We start from the raw sequence: 16,737 nt of genomic DNA, 5'->3' as shown, positions 1-16,737 counted from the left end.
GCGAAGACAGAGGACAGATGGGATAGAAGAATATTTCTAACTTGTACTATAGAGGTTTCTCATCAGTCTCTTGTGGTAATTGGTAGTAGTATAAAACTTTTTTTTCCAAGACGATCTCACTTTCTATTTTGACACTTCTTTTTGTAAGACAAAACGTTGATGCTTCCAACTTCGAAACTGGCATCCTATTCTCAAAATATCTATGTCAACCGATGCTTGTGAAAGACAAGCGAAGGAGAAACCAACTACGAATTGCTGCCTGCCTGCAGGCTGCAGCAGCCTGCATGTCTTGCTGTTCGCCGCGTAAGAATAGTTTCCACCCTAAAGTAAACGCATCTAGATGCCATTCTTGTTGAATTCGTGGTCGCTTCATTCCCTGGTACGACGTAAGGATAGACGTGTATGAATAAAAAGTCAGGTTTGTGCTAATGTGATTGGAATTAATTCACAGCGCAAAATGATTGGTTTATATTTTGCTAAATACGTACATACTCTCTCTAAGTCATTGTCGTCCATGCAAAAGTACCATCGGGATGTTTTTTTTCTAATCTTTTTGCAATCACAGGGTACTTATATACATGCAGGTAGACATTAGACTCACCTGTGACCAATTGCACAAATGCACACCCTATCTTGTGAACCTCCAATACACTAGTGGACATGTTGCTTATCACCGAAAACAGAGGAAAAATTTAGCATGAATCAGAAAATCAGTCGTTTTTTTTGGGATTTTAAAGTTATCTGACCGGATCTTTATTTTGCTTCTGTAGTAGTAATTTATTTCAAACATTGTTTTAATTTATAATATAACAAAATTGAGTTTCATTATCCATGTGGATTAACATTTGTTGATGCGTGTTCACCTTTGGGTATTTGGCTTCTGGAATTCTGTTTTCCTTTGGCAGAAGAAAATTGATTCCTAAATCGGTCACAATCGTTAGAGTCTTGTTTTCTAGTATTTCCCAACTACGACTTTGACCTTTTCCTTGGACTCTGAAAGTCATGAGGGCATTTTTTTAGACAAAAGGGGAAAAAATCATTCTAGACTTTGCATCATGGGATGGATGCATACACCAAAGAAAATAATTTTATTCACTATTAAAGATTTAATATTTTTCTTCGTTCAAAAAAAGATTTAATATTTTTCGCTGTGATGAGTCATGGGCGTATGAATCCTAGATGCACTCGTAACATGTTTGTTTCCAGCGGGAATGAGATTCTTCTTCTAATGGTTAAAGACTTAAAGCTAAAACAAGTAGTAGAGCTCTTTCTAAATCAAACTGTTAGAGTTCACCCCTTTCACATCACGGTTCTCACTCACACAAGCTGCAGCTGCGTCCCACCAGCTTATACAACTTTTAAGGACACACCCAATAGAAACAACAATCAACATTACCTTTTTAAAAAAAGTCTAGTCTGCCCATGTAAACACCGGTGAGTTAAGGATAAACATGTCGGTACATTCTCTCAGTGCAGGCAGCCATCCTCCATTTACTCCCTATATCCCACCACCACCACAGGCTGTAAACACAAGGTGGTCCTGAGCAATGGGCTTACTTGCCCCAAGCCACTCCTCGGGCCTTGTTTAGTTCTATTTTTTTTTAAAAAAATTTCTCCACGTCGAATCTTTGAACATATACATAAAACATTAAATATAGATAAAAAATAACTAATTACACAGTTTACCTATAATTTGCGAGATGAATCTTTTGAGCCTAATTAGTCTATGGTTAGACAATAATTATCAAATACAAACGAAAGTGCTACAGTAGTCAAACCTAAAAAATTTCGCCAACTAAACACGGCCTCAATTGGTGTCTGCTTATTTTGGTAGATGAAGGCATAGCTATTTCTGCAAGTGACTATACTAATCTATGAGACCACCATTGCTTGAGACATGTATGCTTGGTGAGAGCATGGAAGTTGGGGGTAGTACACCATTGTGGTCTATTGGTAAAGCCCTAAGGGTGTCTCCAACAAACTATCTAAGGTGGTATTGTTTTTTATATGACACAGAAGAGAGAGATTGTAGAGAATGATGTCACCAGCGATGAGTAAGTAGATAGTCTTTTCCATAACCTCTCTCTTTCTCTATCTCTCCTCTTACGGGTAGCTCTACAGTTCTTACTTTTATTTCATCTATAGCCATGTTAGCTGGAGATTTCTCCGTATCGTTGTGGACGTCATAAGAAGCATGGCTAAATAGGCCTACTAGAAGGTCAACTATTTTTTTAAAAGAAAATCATATCATAGTATAAACGAAGCCACTCGTATATGCACGCATAATCATATTACTTTATTAATCTTAGAATTTGTTAGCACGATTTCCTGAATACGTTTATAGGATATATGATTGTGCGCGCATATATGTCCATAAATAAACATATATTAAATATCTGGTTCTACTGGGTATGTGCAATTTTAGCACCACCCCCAGCCCCTCCCCTTCTGATCAAATAACAGGAAAGAATGTCCCCCACCATCGTCGGAAGCATTATCCTCTTTGTTACGCCATAATTATAAGATCTTGTTTAGTTTTCTGGGTAAAAAAGATACAATAACACTTTTATTTGTATTTAGTCATTATTATTTAATCATAAACTAACTAGGCTCAAAAAATTCGTCTCGCAAATTATAAACTGTGCAATTAATTATTTTTTGTTTATATTTAATGTTTCATATACATGTTGCAAGATTTGATGTGATTGAGAATTTAAAAAAAAATAGATTTCGGACGTAACTAAACAAAGCCTAGGTAGAAAACCTAAAACAAACACAAACTTCGTAGCAACCTTTCCAACCAAACTTCAAAAACACCCTTAAAAAAAAAGAACTCCGTTTCAGAAACGCCCACTGCAGAACGGAGCTGGTTCGTTCCTCCGGCCACCAACGACGACAACAGACCTGATCTGACCTAACCTACCCCACCATGCATGTTGTGATGATGACCCAAATGGAAATCGCCGCGCCCATTTGCAGATTAAAAAAATGAGGGTCATCAATCACAGCGGCGTGGTGTTGCAAAACCAGCACCCCCGTCGCCTGATTTCGGAACCGGACTTGGAAACCACCCGCCGGCGGCGGCGGCCGGAGCAGCAAATGGGAGAACATGCCACCGAGATGCCATCTCATTCACCCGCCTTTCCTTTTCCTGCCGTGGGTGGTCAGCACATTGAACCGAAAAGGAAACCGGAGGTGGGTGATCAGGTTTCAGATCATGCATGGTCCATGGCTTGTTTCACAAGCACAGGGGAAGAGAGACTTATCCGGCAATGTATATATCCTCCCTGCCGGGTTGCCGCTATATATATAAATTGCTCCCTTCCTGCTCCCCCAACCTCCGCATTGCGTTGCGTTCTACTGCATCTGTTCGTTCCAGTTCTCTGTTTTGTTCTGTTCTGTCGACGCCATTCCTGTGCTGCCGTCCTGCCAAGGTATGCATCTGACGACGACTCGTCTCGTCCGTGTTGCCTCTACGATGCAATGCCGGCCACTGTGTTCCAAAATTGAGCATGCGTTGGTTGGGGGTAGTACCGTAGTAGTACGTCTGTTAGCGGAAAATGTGCATGTAATGCAAGCTAGATCTGTTTGCTGGTGTTATTTAGTTTTTTTTTTTTTTTTTTTTGTTTTTGAGGAAAGCTGGTGTTATTTAGGTCTGGTTTATCTAAAAAGTTTTTGAATTTTTATACTGTAGCACTTTCATTTTTATTTGACAAACATTGTCCAATCATAAAGTAACTACTGATTTACAGATAAACTGTGTAATTTTTTTTTTACTTTCATCTATATTTAATGCTTCATATATGTGCTGCAAGATTCGATGTGACGGGAAATTTTGAAAAAGTTTTTGGTTTTTGAGGTGAACTAAACAAGGCCTTAGTTTATATCCACTGCACATTTTATTTTTTTATTATTTTTGTCTTTTGCATGCATCCTGATGAAATCCGCCGAAAAGTTGAAAAATGTTTTTGAGACAAGTAATTGTCAACGTGACGGGATCGACGATCTTTAATGGTACACACAAATCATGCATTGTCATCGTCCCCGCTAAGGGCACTCACAATACAGACTCTATCATGGAGTCTAAAGTTATTTATTACCTCGAACAATGTGGATTTGGAGTCTAAATAAGACTTAGAGTCTTATTTTTTCTATCTCTTTCTTCAATAAATATGGTGCCACATCAGCAAAATATCATAAATAATATATAATTAATTGTCTTGGACTCTATGATAGAGTCTTGCATTAGGAGTGCCCTAAGCGAAGCGTTTGGATCCCATAAGCTGTTGGGAGACTTGCCGTGAGCCAGTAACATGACAAGAGCTCTCCTGTAGTCCTCTCGTGTCTTTCTTTTCGTGCAAGAAGAAGAAGAAGAAGAAGAAGCGCCGCCTCCTTTTTCTGTAATTCTGTTCCGCTACCTTCTCGTCACCAGTCACCACTTCGCTTGATTTTTTCCATTCCATGTCAGCACCGCATCGGCACACTTCTTGTTTAGGCAGCTCTGTTCTTGTTTGTAACGTACGGCCCCCACCTCGTCGCGGCGGCACGATCGATGCGAGTGCCGTCTGGCGGCTCATCACTCACCGGGCGCCCAGCTGCATCGATGCAGTATCTTCGCAAGAACCGATGCCTTTCTGTTCTTGAAACGATGTCTGCGCCGGGGCAACTTTTCTTGTTGCCGCTTGTCGCTTGCGCTGCTGCTGACTGGACGGCAGCTCTGGAGGGAGGGTGTATTTTGGATGCATTTTTAGGGATGGTTGTGCGTGCCTGATTTCGTATACAATTCGCCACTTGTTTGCACCACGTTCTTGGTGTTTCCCCCCCGATGTTTCTGCACACGGGCTTTCCTCTGGCTTCTGAGAGACCCATGTTTTACAGGCTTTTTCTAGAAGGAGGGCAAACCTACTGATCCAATGGGAGGCATTAGGGAGGGGCAAAAATATCTCGCTGCTTTTTTAATTTATAATTTAATCCGGACAATCTCATTTGCGTTTGCGTCTGATGGTGATGGCAATGGTTATCGTATCTTGGGTGCCGGATCACCGCCTTTTTGCTGATCACCGAATCAGCTGGGAGATTTCGGTGGTGAAATTAGGAACTCAATACAGTAGAAAGAAGCTTTTTTTTTTGGGTTCCTTTCTTTTGTTTTGTCACAGTTTCGTGCTCTGCTTTCTCTCCCAGCTAGTAGTCCTTCCTTGCGTTCACTGCACCTACACAGGTCATCGCAGCCTGCACTGTACACGAGTCTGCATAAAAAAAGTTCCAAGCTTTTTCGAAACCGGCCATTGGTCTGGTAGTGGTAGGCCAGCATATGCTAATGGGATGCTTTTGCCGCACCATTGAGAGTCCATGACACTATCAGTGACACCACCAGTATTTGGAAATTCTATGGTAGTAATTTGGCATTATCCATTGCTTAAAATTCCCAGCTTTGTCAGCTTGAAGGTGGGCCCTACCATCTGCACCACAGCTAGCTACCACCTCGGCACCTCACGCCTGGGCTTAGAGCAGCTGCTGCCCCCTCTATTTATTGGTTCCTCTTCCGTCCCGGGGAAAGCCTCCTCCATTGGACTGCTCTCCCTGTTGACCATTGGGGTATGCTCGCTCTTCTGTTTATCTCCGTACTAAACCACTGTCCTCTGGTAAATCCTGGGTGGGGTTTTTGCTGGGATTTTGAGCTAATCTGGCCGCGGTAGAAAAGATCGTGTCTTGATGAGCGCAATCACTCGCCTTAATTGTCTCCTTGCCTCGCCATTTCTTCCGGTTTTCATGCGTTTCCGTGACTCGTTGGGTGCGTCATCTCCTGAATCTTGCCAGGGCTCTGCTGACATGTTCGGAGTTGGGTTTATAGATTTCTCTGATCTAAATCGTTGCTGTGCTGCGCACAGAGCTTCCCCCGTCCTTTTCTGGGAGTTTTGAGCTTAGGATTTTACTTGGTGGTGGTGGTAAACTTGGATTCACACATGGATGCAGTAGAAGTTCTAGGCTCTGTAGTTTGCTTGAGATCTTGCTGTGATTGCTTGCCGTGCTCATCTCTTTTGCTTTCCGAGAAATGTATTTGTCGTTTTGGTGGATTATTAGCGCGAAAAAACCTTTCTTTTGTTTTTGGTTCTTTTACTACGAAAAGTCATCTTGTTGGATTTTTCTATATTTCCCCTTTTGATGATGATGATGTCCTTACTCTAGGAATTTGTGATGTCCATGTCCATTCTTGGCTTCTTGCGGTTGGCTGTGCTTATTCGGAAGCCAAATCCTCTTATTTTTACTGGTTTTTGGCTGCCTCTTAGTGGGGTTTAGGGTCTGGATGGCATCAATACTCAGCAAATTAACTCAATCATGTTGGTTCCTTTCTGCTTTGAAAATATTATCATATAACTAAGTGCTTGTGCGGAATCAGTACTTGCTTTTGTTTGGTGGAGGATCAATACTGAATACTTGCTTTGTTTGGGTGGGGATAAGTGCCTGCTTTATCATGACTATTTTTCTATATGATTCTATCTGGTTAAGTGTTTCTGTTGAGATAAATCAAATTGTATAGCTGCATACTACATTTTTTTTTTCAAATTCAGGTTCCTCTTGCATTACCTACTTTTTCAGACAGTCTTCTAAGTGCTAGCTCTTTATTTATTGTTCTTGTACAAGTGGTGCTGCTGAATCTTAACTGTATAGCTCGAATTGCAGTATTGAGTATCATTGAGCCATGGCTGCCAAGTTGACTCGCCTCCACAGTCTTCGCGAACGCCTTGGTGCCACCTTCTCCTCTCATCCCAATGAGCTGATTGCACTCTTCTCCAGGTGGGCATACCAAAATATGTAACTTGCATTTCATTTCCTGTACTGGAATTTGTTAATTTGGTATTCTCTTCATCCCAAATGTAAACACGAGCATATGCAACTTCTTTCTTGGTTTCTTTTGTTAACACCATCATGCATGCTAATTGCTATTCATCATCGACTCATTGATCATATATAATGATTTTATGATCAGGAGATTATTGATTGTAAAGCATAGTGTTGCTGCTCTTCAGTTTTTGAAGCCTTTTGGTTTGATTAGTACAATTAGTTGATAAGACAGTATACTTTGTGGTACATCATTTGGCAGATTGTTTGACTTTAGTTGGTACAGTGCCATTTAATATTTACATCCTTCAGATCTAAATAGGATATAAAATGTCCATCACAGCAGGGGAAAAGGTACATGATATGAGATGTAACATCCATTTTATTTGTGAAATATCACTTTTACAGGTATGTTAACCAGGGCAAGGGAATGCTTCAGCGCCATCAACTGCTTGCTGAGTTTGATGCCCTGTTTGATAGTGACAAGGAGAAGTATGCGCCCTTCGAAGACTTTCTTCGTGCTGCTCAGGTAACACTGCTGAGATGCCTGCTTGAGTGATTGCCAATTGAAAATCAGGTACTCATTCTAATTTCCCTTTTCTGCATATAGGAAGCAATTGTGCTCCCCCCCTGGGTAGCACTTGCTATCAGGCCAAGGCCTGGTGTCTGGGATTACATTCGAGTGAATGTAAGCGAGTTGGCTGTGGAGGAGCTGAGTGTTTCTGAGTACTTGGCATTCAAGGAACAGCTGGTGGATGGAAAGTAAGTTCTTCGGTGAATTCTTTGTAGTTTTATAGGCTAATATCTTGATTCTAGTTATAGAAACTTGTACACGTATGTACTAATTCCATACCTCCTTTTGTTTATGCCAGTTCCAACAGCAACTTTGTGCTTGAGCTTGATTTTGAGCCCTTCAATGCCTCGTTCCCTCGTCCTTCCATGTCAAAGTCCATTGGGAATGGAGTGCAATTCCTTAACCGACACCTGTCTTCCAAGTTGTTCCAGGACAAGGAGAGCCTGTACCCATTGCTGAATTTCCTCAAAGCCCATAACTACAAGGGCACGGTGAGCTTACAATTCAGAATCTTCCAAGCACATGCTTCACAATGGATGATGACAATATTTATTTAGGAACTTTACATAATCTGAAAATGGATTAAATGATGCCACCCAACTCCCTCATTTGTAAGTCTTTTTTTTTTCTGTTACAGACGATGATGTTGAATGACAGAATTCAGAGCCTCCGTGGGCTCCAGTCATCCCTTAGAAAGGCAGAAGAGTATCTACTGAGTGTCCCTCAAGACACTCCCTACTCAGAGTTCAACCATAGGTGATTCATCAATAAATTGTCCTTGCCATTTAACTTTGGTTGAACTAGCAAATGTATTAACTGCTTGTATGCCACCATGATCTGCATTAGGTTCCAAGAGCTTGGCTTGGAGAAGGGTTGGGGTGACACTGCAAAGCGCGTACTTGACACACTCCACTTGCTTCTTGACCTTCTTGAGGCCCCTGATCCTGCCAACTTGGAGAAGTTCCTTGGAACTATACCAATGATGTTCAATGTTGTTATCCTGTCTCCTCATGGCTACTTTGCCCAATCCAATGTGCTTGGATACCCTGACACTGGTGGCCAGGTACAGAAGCTTAGTGATTTTTTTTCGAGACACTGATTGTTTTTCTTTTAGCTATTATAGCTTTTAGGTTTCTCATTTGCAATCATTTTGCAGGTTGTGTACATTTTGGATCAAGTCCGTGCTTTGGAGAATGAGATGCTTCTTAGGATTAAGCAGCAAGGCCTTGACATCACCCCGAAGATCCTCATTGTATGTTTCATGTTTGAGACCATGTTTCGCCTTCTGAACCCTTTTCGTTATGTCTTGATTTACTCAGTAAATGTGCCTACATAATCTTATTTGTGCAGGTTACCAGGCTGTTGCCTGATGCTGTTGGGACTACGTGCGGTCAGCGTCTGGAGAAGGTCATTGGAACTGAGCACACTGACATTATTCGTATTCCATTCAGAAATGAGAATGGTATTCTCCGCAAGTGGATCTCTCGTTTTGATGTCTGGCCATACCTGGAGACATACACTGAGGTATATAGATTATCTGACTGAATGTCCTACACAGCATAGCTTGTTTGAGTAATACTGAAGTCATGCATTCTGTGCTGCAGGATGTTGCCAGTGAAATAATGTTAGAAATGCAGGCCAAGCCTGACCTTATCGTTGGCAACTACAGTGATGGCAACCTAGTCGCCACTCTGCTCGCACACAAGTTGGGAGTTACTCAGGTCTGTTTGGCTGTACATGAATAATTGAGTTTTTTTTTATATAAAATTATTAAGTTCTCCAAATGCCTAATAGTTTTGTACATACTTGCAGTGTACCATTGCCCATGCCTTGGAGAAAACCAAATACCCCAACTCGGACATATACTTGGACAAATTTGACAGCCAATACCACTTCTCATGCCAGTTCACAGCTGACCTTATTGCCATGAATCACACTGATTTCATCATCACCAGTACATTCCAAGAAATCGCAGGGAGGTAAGTTTTGTATATTATCTTTAGAATCTCGCTGTATTGTAGTAGTAACGAAACTAGTATCTGATTTTTTCTCTGTTATTTCTGCAGCAAGGACACTGTGGGGCAGTATGAGTCCCACATCGCGTTCACTCTTCCTGGACTTTACCGTGTTGTCCATGGCATTGATGTTTTTGATCCCAAATTCAACATTGTCTCTCCTGGAGCAGACATGAGTGTTTACTACCCATACACTGAAACTGACAAGAGACTCACTGCCTTCCATCCTGAAATTGAGGAGCTCATCTACAGTGATGTTGAGAACGATGAGCACAAGTGAGTACTGAACTGATTGAATGTCTTCTTGTAGTCAATCAGCTTGTAAATATTCCAACACTCATCTGCATGTCTGTCCATCTTTCTATCTATTAAGATATGCAAAGCTGTTATGGCCATTTACAATAAATAAGTTTTCCACCTGAACACCTGGTATTTAATTGCTTCCAGGTTTGTGTTGAAGGACAAGAACAAGCCGATCATCTTCTCAATGGCTCGTCTTGACCGTGTGAAGAACATGACAGGCTTGGTTGAGATGTATGGTAAGAATGCACGCCTGAGGGAATTGGCAAACCTTGTGATTGTTGCTGGTGACCATGGCAAGGAATCGAAGGACAGGGAGGAGCAGGCAGAGTTCAAGAAGATGTACAGTCTCATTGATGAGTACAACTTGAAGGGCCATATTCGGTGGATCTCAGCTCAGATGAACCGTGTCCGCAATGCGGAGTTGTACCGCTACATTTGTGACACGAAGGGAGCATTTGTGCAGGTACGTATACACACTTAATCTAATAAATCACTTCCAAGTTCCGATAATAGTGCAATCTACATTCTGATAACGACAGTCATAGAGCTTGTGCCGGACTAAATTATTTTATCACTTTGTTTTTGTAGCCTGCATTCTATGAAGCATTTGGCCTGACTGTCATTGAGTCCATGACGTGCGGTTTGCCAACAATTGCAACCTGCCATGGTGGCCCTGCTGAAATCATTGTGGACGGGGTGTCTGGTTTACACATTGATCCCTACCACAGTGACAAAGCTGCAGATATCTTGGTCAACTTCTTTGAGAAGTGCAAGGCAGACCCAAGCTACTGGGACAAGATCTCACAGGGTGGACTGCAGAGAATTTATGAGAAGTATGAATTTTTCTCTTCTGCCATATATGATATAAATAGATGTACAATGAAGAATTCTTGTTGACCAAAGTCCGTATCTGATTAATTCTCACAATCATATATTATATGGTTGAGCACTTAGATATCATTCCATGCCACGAACACTCAGAAATTTTGTGTTACCCTTCTCTAGTTAGGAGTAAATCCTGATATTACATGCTTTGGATTGGTCAGGTACACCTGGAAGCTCTACTCCGAGAGGCTGATGACCCTGACTGGTGTATACGGATTCTGGAAGTATGTGAGCAACCTGGAGAGGCGTGAGACCCGCCGCTACCTTGAGATGTTCTATGCTTTGAAATACCGTAGCCTGGTAAGTTATGATGTCTGCTAGAGAGAACGTGTAGCATGCAGTGTTCATTTTTCAGCAGTGTTAAACAAGCGGATTTACTAATGCATCTCTTTCTTGAATCCAGGCAAGCGCGGTTCCCTTGTCCTACGACTAGTGTGGGAAAGAAGAATCCCAAGCCGGAGAACCATCGCCTGCATTATGATTGTTCACCGCAATTCGCATTGTTAGTCGTGTATTTGAGTTATGTGTACTTGGTTTCCAAGCACTTTGGTTCCTTTTTGCGAGTTTTTGGGCAGCGCTGGCTGGTTCCTATTATAGGAATTAGCTGTGACTTTTGCTTCAAATAAAAGCCTGCTCGTTCTCCTGTCTTCCAGAGTTAAATGCAATGTTTTGTTGCCCAAGTCTTCATTCCGACTGATGGTGATGTTATGTTCTGATAATTCTGTTAATCACCTGTTTAACGTGGTAGGCTGATGCCTGTTCGTTTTATCAAAGGTTGCTGTGCCAGACATGACTACTTATATGCTTAAATAGAAGTGAAAAAAATAATCATTTAAGTAAAGCTGCACAAAATTTCAACTGCCCTGTGATTACATCCCTAGTATGCCAGTTGTCACTTGTCAGACCTCCCAATGACAGCTTCACATGGCTTATGGACATCAGTCTTGAATTGAAACTGAGGTGCTCCTCGCTCCTCTGCATAGAGGCCAAGAGGGGATACATAACAAACCAGCCGACTAGCGTAAGTGCGTAACTGAAAGCAGTTGTGCACTGTCCACTGTGTAGTGACTAGTGAGGCACACTGTGAGAGCCTGTTGCTTCAGATTCACGACAGTCCGTTCCTCACAGGTTGCAAGCGCACGGTTCTCTCTTCCCATTCCGCTTCCTGTCACCTCGGAATTGTTGTTTACGCCATTACCCACCAAACAGGCAAACACTAAGCCAGTTAAGCAAGGCAAACCAGTAGGCTGTGTAGCCAAGGCATCCGACTAGATCTTGGTGCCCTACTATCGCTGTTTATTGCATATACTTAGCTTGTGCTGTGCTTTCAGTCGATGCACTCATTTGGATGATTCTGGTTTTTGATCGGTAGCAGCAGCTAATCTGATAGGAGGCATCTGCCAGCATGGATTCCATTTCAATATGCGTTCCCTTGGAACATCAACGGACATCTCTCAATCACAAGAAAGACGATATCCCAATCTATATCTATATATTGCTAAGCCTGTTCAGTCCTGTCATCTTGCCTATGGATGGTTCAAGCTTGTAACTTGCTTTCTCCTTAGGCCTCGTTCGGTTGGGGTTGGGAACGATTCCCAGCCGAGTTTCCTTCAACAATTTAAATAGCGCCAGAACGGTTTCAGCTAGGAACAACACGGAACGGAGATAACCGAACGGGTCTTTGATGAAATACACGTGAAGTCATGTAGTTTAAAAATAAATCCTACTAATTTGCAATCTCTGCATGCAAGTTATCAATGTGTCATTCCCACTAAATATCACATCATCTCGCACTAGCTAGGTGTCACATCATCTTTCACTAAGGCCCCGTTCGGTTAGCAGGGAATGACATCCTGGAAAAATTCCAGCTGAAACAGTAGGCTTAATTTGTATACGAAAAGCAATCTGGAATGAATCCCGGGTCTGGAAGGAGCTAACCGAACGAGCCCTAAGTACAACTATTGTGAACCAGACGATGGAAGCCATCCGGACCTTGAGGACCCGAACATTGGGCGAGAGTTCCATGAGAATCACAGCGAAGACAAGTCCACCTGAATCTGCTTGATCTTGTAAATTCTATTTTTCAAATACAAACATTAGATTTCATTTTTGATATGTTGCATTTATGCTTTATAGGTTGAAAGTATTTTATTTACTAGCTAAACCTGATTGGAAACCCACCCATGATTGCCTTTTTTTTTCTTTGGGAACACACCCATGATTGCCTTGATGACCTAAGGGCACTCACAATGCAAGACTCTATCACATAGTCCAAGACAATTAATTACATATTATTTATGGTATTTTGCTATGTGGCACCATATTTATTGAAGAAAGAGGTAGAAAAAATAAGACTCCAAGTCTTATTTAGACTCTAAGTCCACATTGTTCGAGGTAATAAATAATTTTAGACTCTATGATAGAGTCTGCATTATGAGTGCTCTAAGGATTACTTACTACCTACACATGTTGTGCTCTGATCAAGCAATTACCGTATTACTAGTACTCTTAGGGCATGCTACTCACTATTTCTAATACTTGTGTTACAAATGCAATGGTTTTGGGGAGGTGTGGCTGGAGTTTAGGTTTGAAATGGAAGATATATATTTGCTTTGTCTTAGTTAAGGACTGATTTGATGTTTCAACTTACCTAACACATTTTATCGTGCAACCACTCGACATTGTAAGGGCAAAGCTTAGTCTAAATTAGTTTGTAATTGCCTAATGGTGATGTGCAACCGAATGCTAAGAGAACTGTGTGAAATTTAATAAAACGGCTGTAGGCCTCATTAGGCAAGGGACCTTGGCCTTGTTTACTTCCCAAAAAATTTTGCAAAATTTTTCAGATTTCCCGTCACATCGAATCTTTAGACACATGCATGAAATATTAAATATAGACGAAAATAAAAACTAATTGCATAGTTTGGTCGGAATTGATGAGATGAATCTTTTGAGCCCAGTTAGTCCATGATTGGACAATATTTGTCACAAACAAACGAAAGTGCTACAGTACCTGTTTTGCAAAAATTTTTGGAACTAAACAAGGCCCTTGTCTAGCTCCTGTGGTGATCACCATGTCTGAGTTATGGAGGATAATGTCTTTGATGGATCCATGCTTACACGCAGTATCATACTTGTAGGTAAACTGTATAGCCTTTGCAGAGTCAATCGTGTTCAGGGTCTTATTAGGTGAGTTATGGTTTGGTTACAACAACTAAAGATGGTAAAGTAAGTACGTGTTTTTGGAAAGTATTTGGCACATGTGTATGCTAAATTAAACAATATGCACTGGTAACTCCTTAGACTAATAGACATGTCACTTCTTGGTGTCATCTTCATAATTCTCTTATGCCTTTTGGCATTTTGATGACACTCACTTGGACGACGACTCAGGATTTTTTGTAGAAAGAAGATGGTCTGCTAGGACGTAGAGGTACTACTTTTCATGTTCTTTATTAGTTAAGGATGCACTATTTATTGGTTACTAGTTCTAAATGTGGCAAAACTACTACTATGCAATCTTGCCTTACTATTTACTATTACCTTCAACCTAAAATAAAGAGATGCTGAGTTTGTCATAAATCAAGCTATCTGAAGTTAATGATAAGATACTAATATCTACCACATCAAAGAGGTAAAACATGAAAATATATTTCATAATGTATCTAATTATGCTAATTTGATATAATAAATGTTATTGTTATTTCTATAAATTTAGTCAAACCTGGGATAATTTGACTTGATACAAATTCAGAATCTCAGGGAAGAAGTCCTGAGTAAGTGCCTAAATGTGTTGATAAGCAAGATAATCATGCAGACATAATTGGTCCTTAGTGGTGCCTAGAAACTACTTGGTAATCCGAAGACATTAACATACAGTAGAAATTTCACATCGAATCCTGACAAAACTACTGAATAGTAATCAATTTATCATTCTCAGCATGTAAGAGGTGGTACAGGCTACAAGTTAGTATTTAAGAGTTTGTGTAGCTGATATTGCTGTATATGCCTATCTTGTTGTATATGAAGAGCAATTGTAAGCATATATAACAAGACTGGCTATATAATCTCTAGCAGTAGTGATAAGTAGGTAGACACCTCAAGTTCAGCATAGCAATCAAATAAGTTTTGTTTCACTAAAGGTGAAACTTAAATCTTCTGTAAGACGGAATTAAAATATGCACATGAACCTATTCTCATCCCACATACAACTGCGGTAGTTGTGTGGGAGGCTCAACTGCGGTAGTTGTGTACATTAGGAGGCATTGCATTGGAGAAAGAATGGTTCAGATCAAAGGACACAACCATTGATTTTTCGAGCAGGCAGCTTAATGAAGTTGAAGCATGTCAATGCTGGTGTAGTTGCAGTCTTTGCTCTATTTCAGCAATTCAGCATCGACTCAGATATCAGCCAATTCCCCCCTTACTTAAATGCTGGAGGAGTATATATGGGAGATCCCCCAAGAGTAGCTAGCTACCTGATACAAAAACATTACATATACTAGTGTGTTGTAAGTGTCACTCTTTCAAATGAAATAAGGGAATGATTTGATGCAGCATCTAGGGCATATTTCCAGGGTAGAAATAGGAGGCATCGGGAAACACACTGCCAATGCCTCTTGGGACAGTAGCACATATTTCTCTAGTATGTCAAGATTCAGATTCAGACCAATAGCATATTACCACCAATCAGTTAAGGTGTTGTGATGACCTCGTTTATTAGACCAGACTGAAGGGAAAACTTGAAAATTGGTTTAGTTTGGAACATGGAAAATTTATCTATTCCTAAATTTTGATTTGGATCAATTGCTGTGAAATTCTTGCATTCCACCTTGTGTTGAACTCAATTGCACTGTGATAATATGGTTCAATGAAAATACCAGTCCAATGTTTTCTTTTTTTGAGGAAAACATGAGGGTGCAAGCCCCTTCCTTTGAATTATTGTTGCAAAAGATTCAGAGGTGCCTTTTAGAACCATAGAAAGCCGCCTCCTCTAAACGTAAACCTTGAAAAGAGGCTGTTGAGATGTCTCAAATGTAAACTCACCTGATTGGAGGTCTTATCAGGATATGTACTTACATAATTAGCCATGGCCTGCCATACCATATCTGCACAAGTTAATGACAAGAATTTAAAACTTATCAATGTTTATAGCTTTTTCCAAATTTTATTCTAAATAACATGTTTTTGCGTCCGGAGTATTTTTTTAATAAACGACAAACTTCAGAAAATGACGTACTCAGTGAAGTGGTCTACAATGCTAAATGGAGACAAATCATTGTTGAATTAAATTTGCAGGATAGCTAGCTCCTTCTAGGCAAACCAAATTTCAAATCAACCACAAATTATCTTTGTTCATAAAAATGGTATTTGCAGCTGCAGGAACCCCTTCTGGTTGTTCTATGGTTTATATATTTTTTCTGTACGGAATGGCAGGAGCAGAAATAAAAAAGTACGGTTTACAAAATTACAACCGAATGATTGTCATTCACAGATGTCTTCTGGCCGGAAACTTCTCGACGAAGCACTGAATGACTGAACTGCAGAGTTCAGGTCACTCGAGTGTCCTTGGCCACGTGTTCCAGCTGGAACTGATCAGACATAAATCAATTGGCCCGAATGGTGGTAGAACCTTGTCAAAATAAGTGCATTATATTGCCCTGCTTCTCAAGTCCTATAAAAACAGACTAGGGATCCCTAATGCATTCCTGAGTCCCTCGTTGCCGGTAGTGTGTCATTCTACCACTGCCATGCCACAAGAACCTTGCGCCTACCATCTAGCACTAGCAGTGCGCATAGTGTCACACGATAGGATTGGGAGGCATGGGATAGTGCTGCAGCACGTGCCAATTCTGTTGAACCCTTGTCCATCGCGGTTCATCTGGAGTCCACCATCCTCTTCATACCGGGGGTCCATTTGGTACTATTGATCCAACTTCTTCGGTATCCTCGGCGCGAGGCTAGAGTGCACTCGCAGAAGAATGATCGATGTTTTCTGAGGATCATGCGTCCATGCTTCAGCTCAAACTCGATGCTCTAACTGCCTCCCAGTCCGGCCCAACATACGGCCGAAAAAACAATCCCACGCCCTCCACAGCTGTGGCCGCATGTCAGCAGCAC

At 41.1% G+C, this 16,737-nt stretch overlaps 1 protein-coding gene across 2 annotated transcripts; it reads left to right on the top strand.

Annotated features, from left to right (window-relative positions):
- Window positions 3,299-11,312, top strand: LOC110431014 (sucrose synthase 1). Of its 2 annotated transcripts, none has more exons than XM_021449494.1 (16): window positions 3,299-3,434; window positions 6,682-6,795; window positions 7,249-7,369; window positions 7,451-7,602; window positions 7,713-7,905; window positions 8,052-8,170; window positions 8,261-8,477; window positions 8,571-8,666; window positions 8,765-8,938; window positions 9,019-9,135; window positions 9,227-9,393; window positions 9,481-9,705; window positions 9,877-10,195; window positions 10,321-10,565; window positions 10,779-10,917; window positions 11,021-11,307. In XM_021449494.1, the coding sequence occupies exons 2-16, from the start codon at window positions 6,701-6,703 to the stop codon at window positions 11,048-11,050; spliced, it is 2,409 nt and encodes an 802-aa protein (XP_021305169.1). In that variant the 5' UTR covers window positions 3,299-3,434; window positions 6,682-6,700; the 3' UTR covers window positions 11,051-11,307. The 2 variants fall into 2 exon arrangements, with proteins under 2 accessions (XP_021305169.1, XP_021305168.1); XM_021449493.1 differs by lacking the exon at window positions 3,299-3,434 and adding an exon at window positions 5,395-5,595 and having other exon boundaries at window positions 11,021-11,312.

This window comes from Sorghum bicolor, chromosome 10, assembly GCF_000003195.3.
Source record: "Sorghum bicolor cultivar BTx623 chromosome 10, Sorghum_bicolor_NCBIv3, whole genome shotgun sequence".
NCBI classification, from domain to species: domain Eukaryota; kingdom Viridiplantae; phylum Streptophyta; class Magnoliopsida; order Poales; family Poaceae; genus Sorghum; species Sorghum bicolor.
This window is presented reverse-complemented; position numbering and strand designations above follow the sequence as displayed.

Excerpts from the sequence above, each read along its gene's own strand:
- LOC110431014 (XM_021449493.1), top strand. The coding sequence starts at position 6,701 with ATGGCTGCCAAGTTGACTCGCCTCCACAGTCTTCGCGAACGCCTTGGT. Across the intron at positions 6,796-7,248 it reads CTGATTGCACTCTTCTCCAG|GTATGTTAACCAGGGCAAGG; the intron begins GTGGGCATACCA and ends TCACTTTTACAG. Across the intron at positions 7,603-7,712 it reads GAACAGCTGGTGGATGGAAA|TTCCAACAGCAACTTTGTGC; the intron begins GTAAGTTCTTCG and ends TGTTTATGCCAG.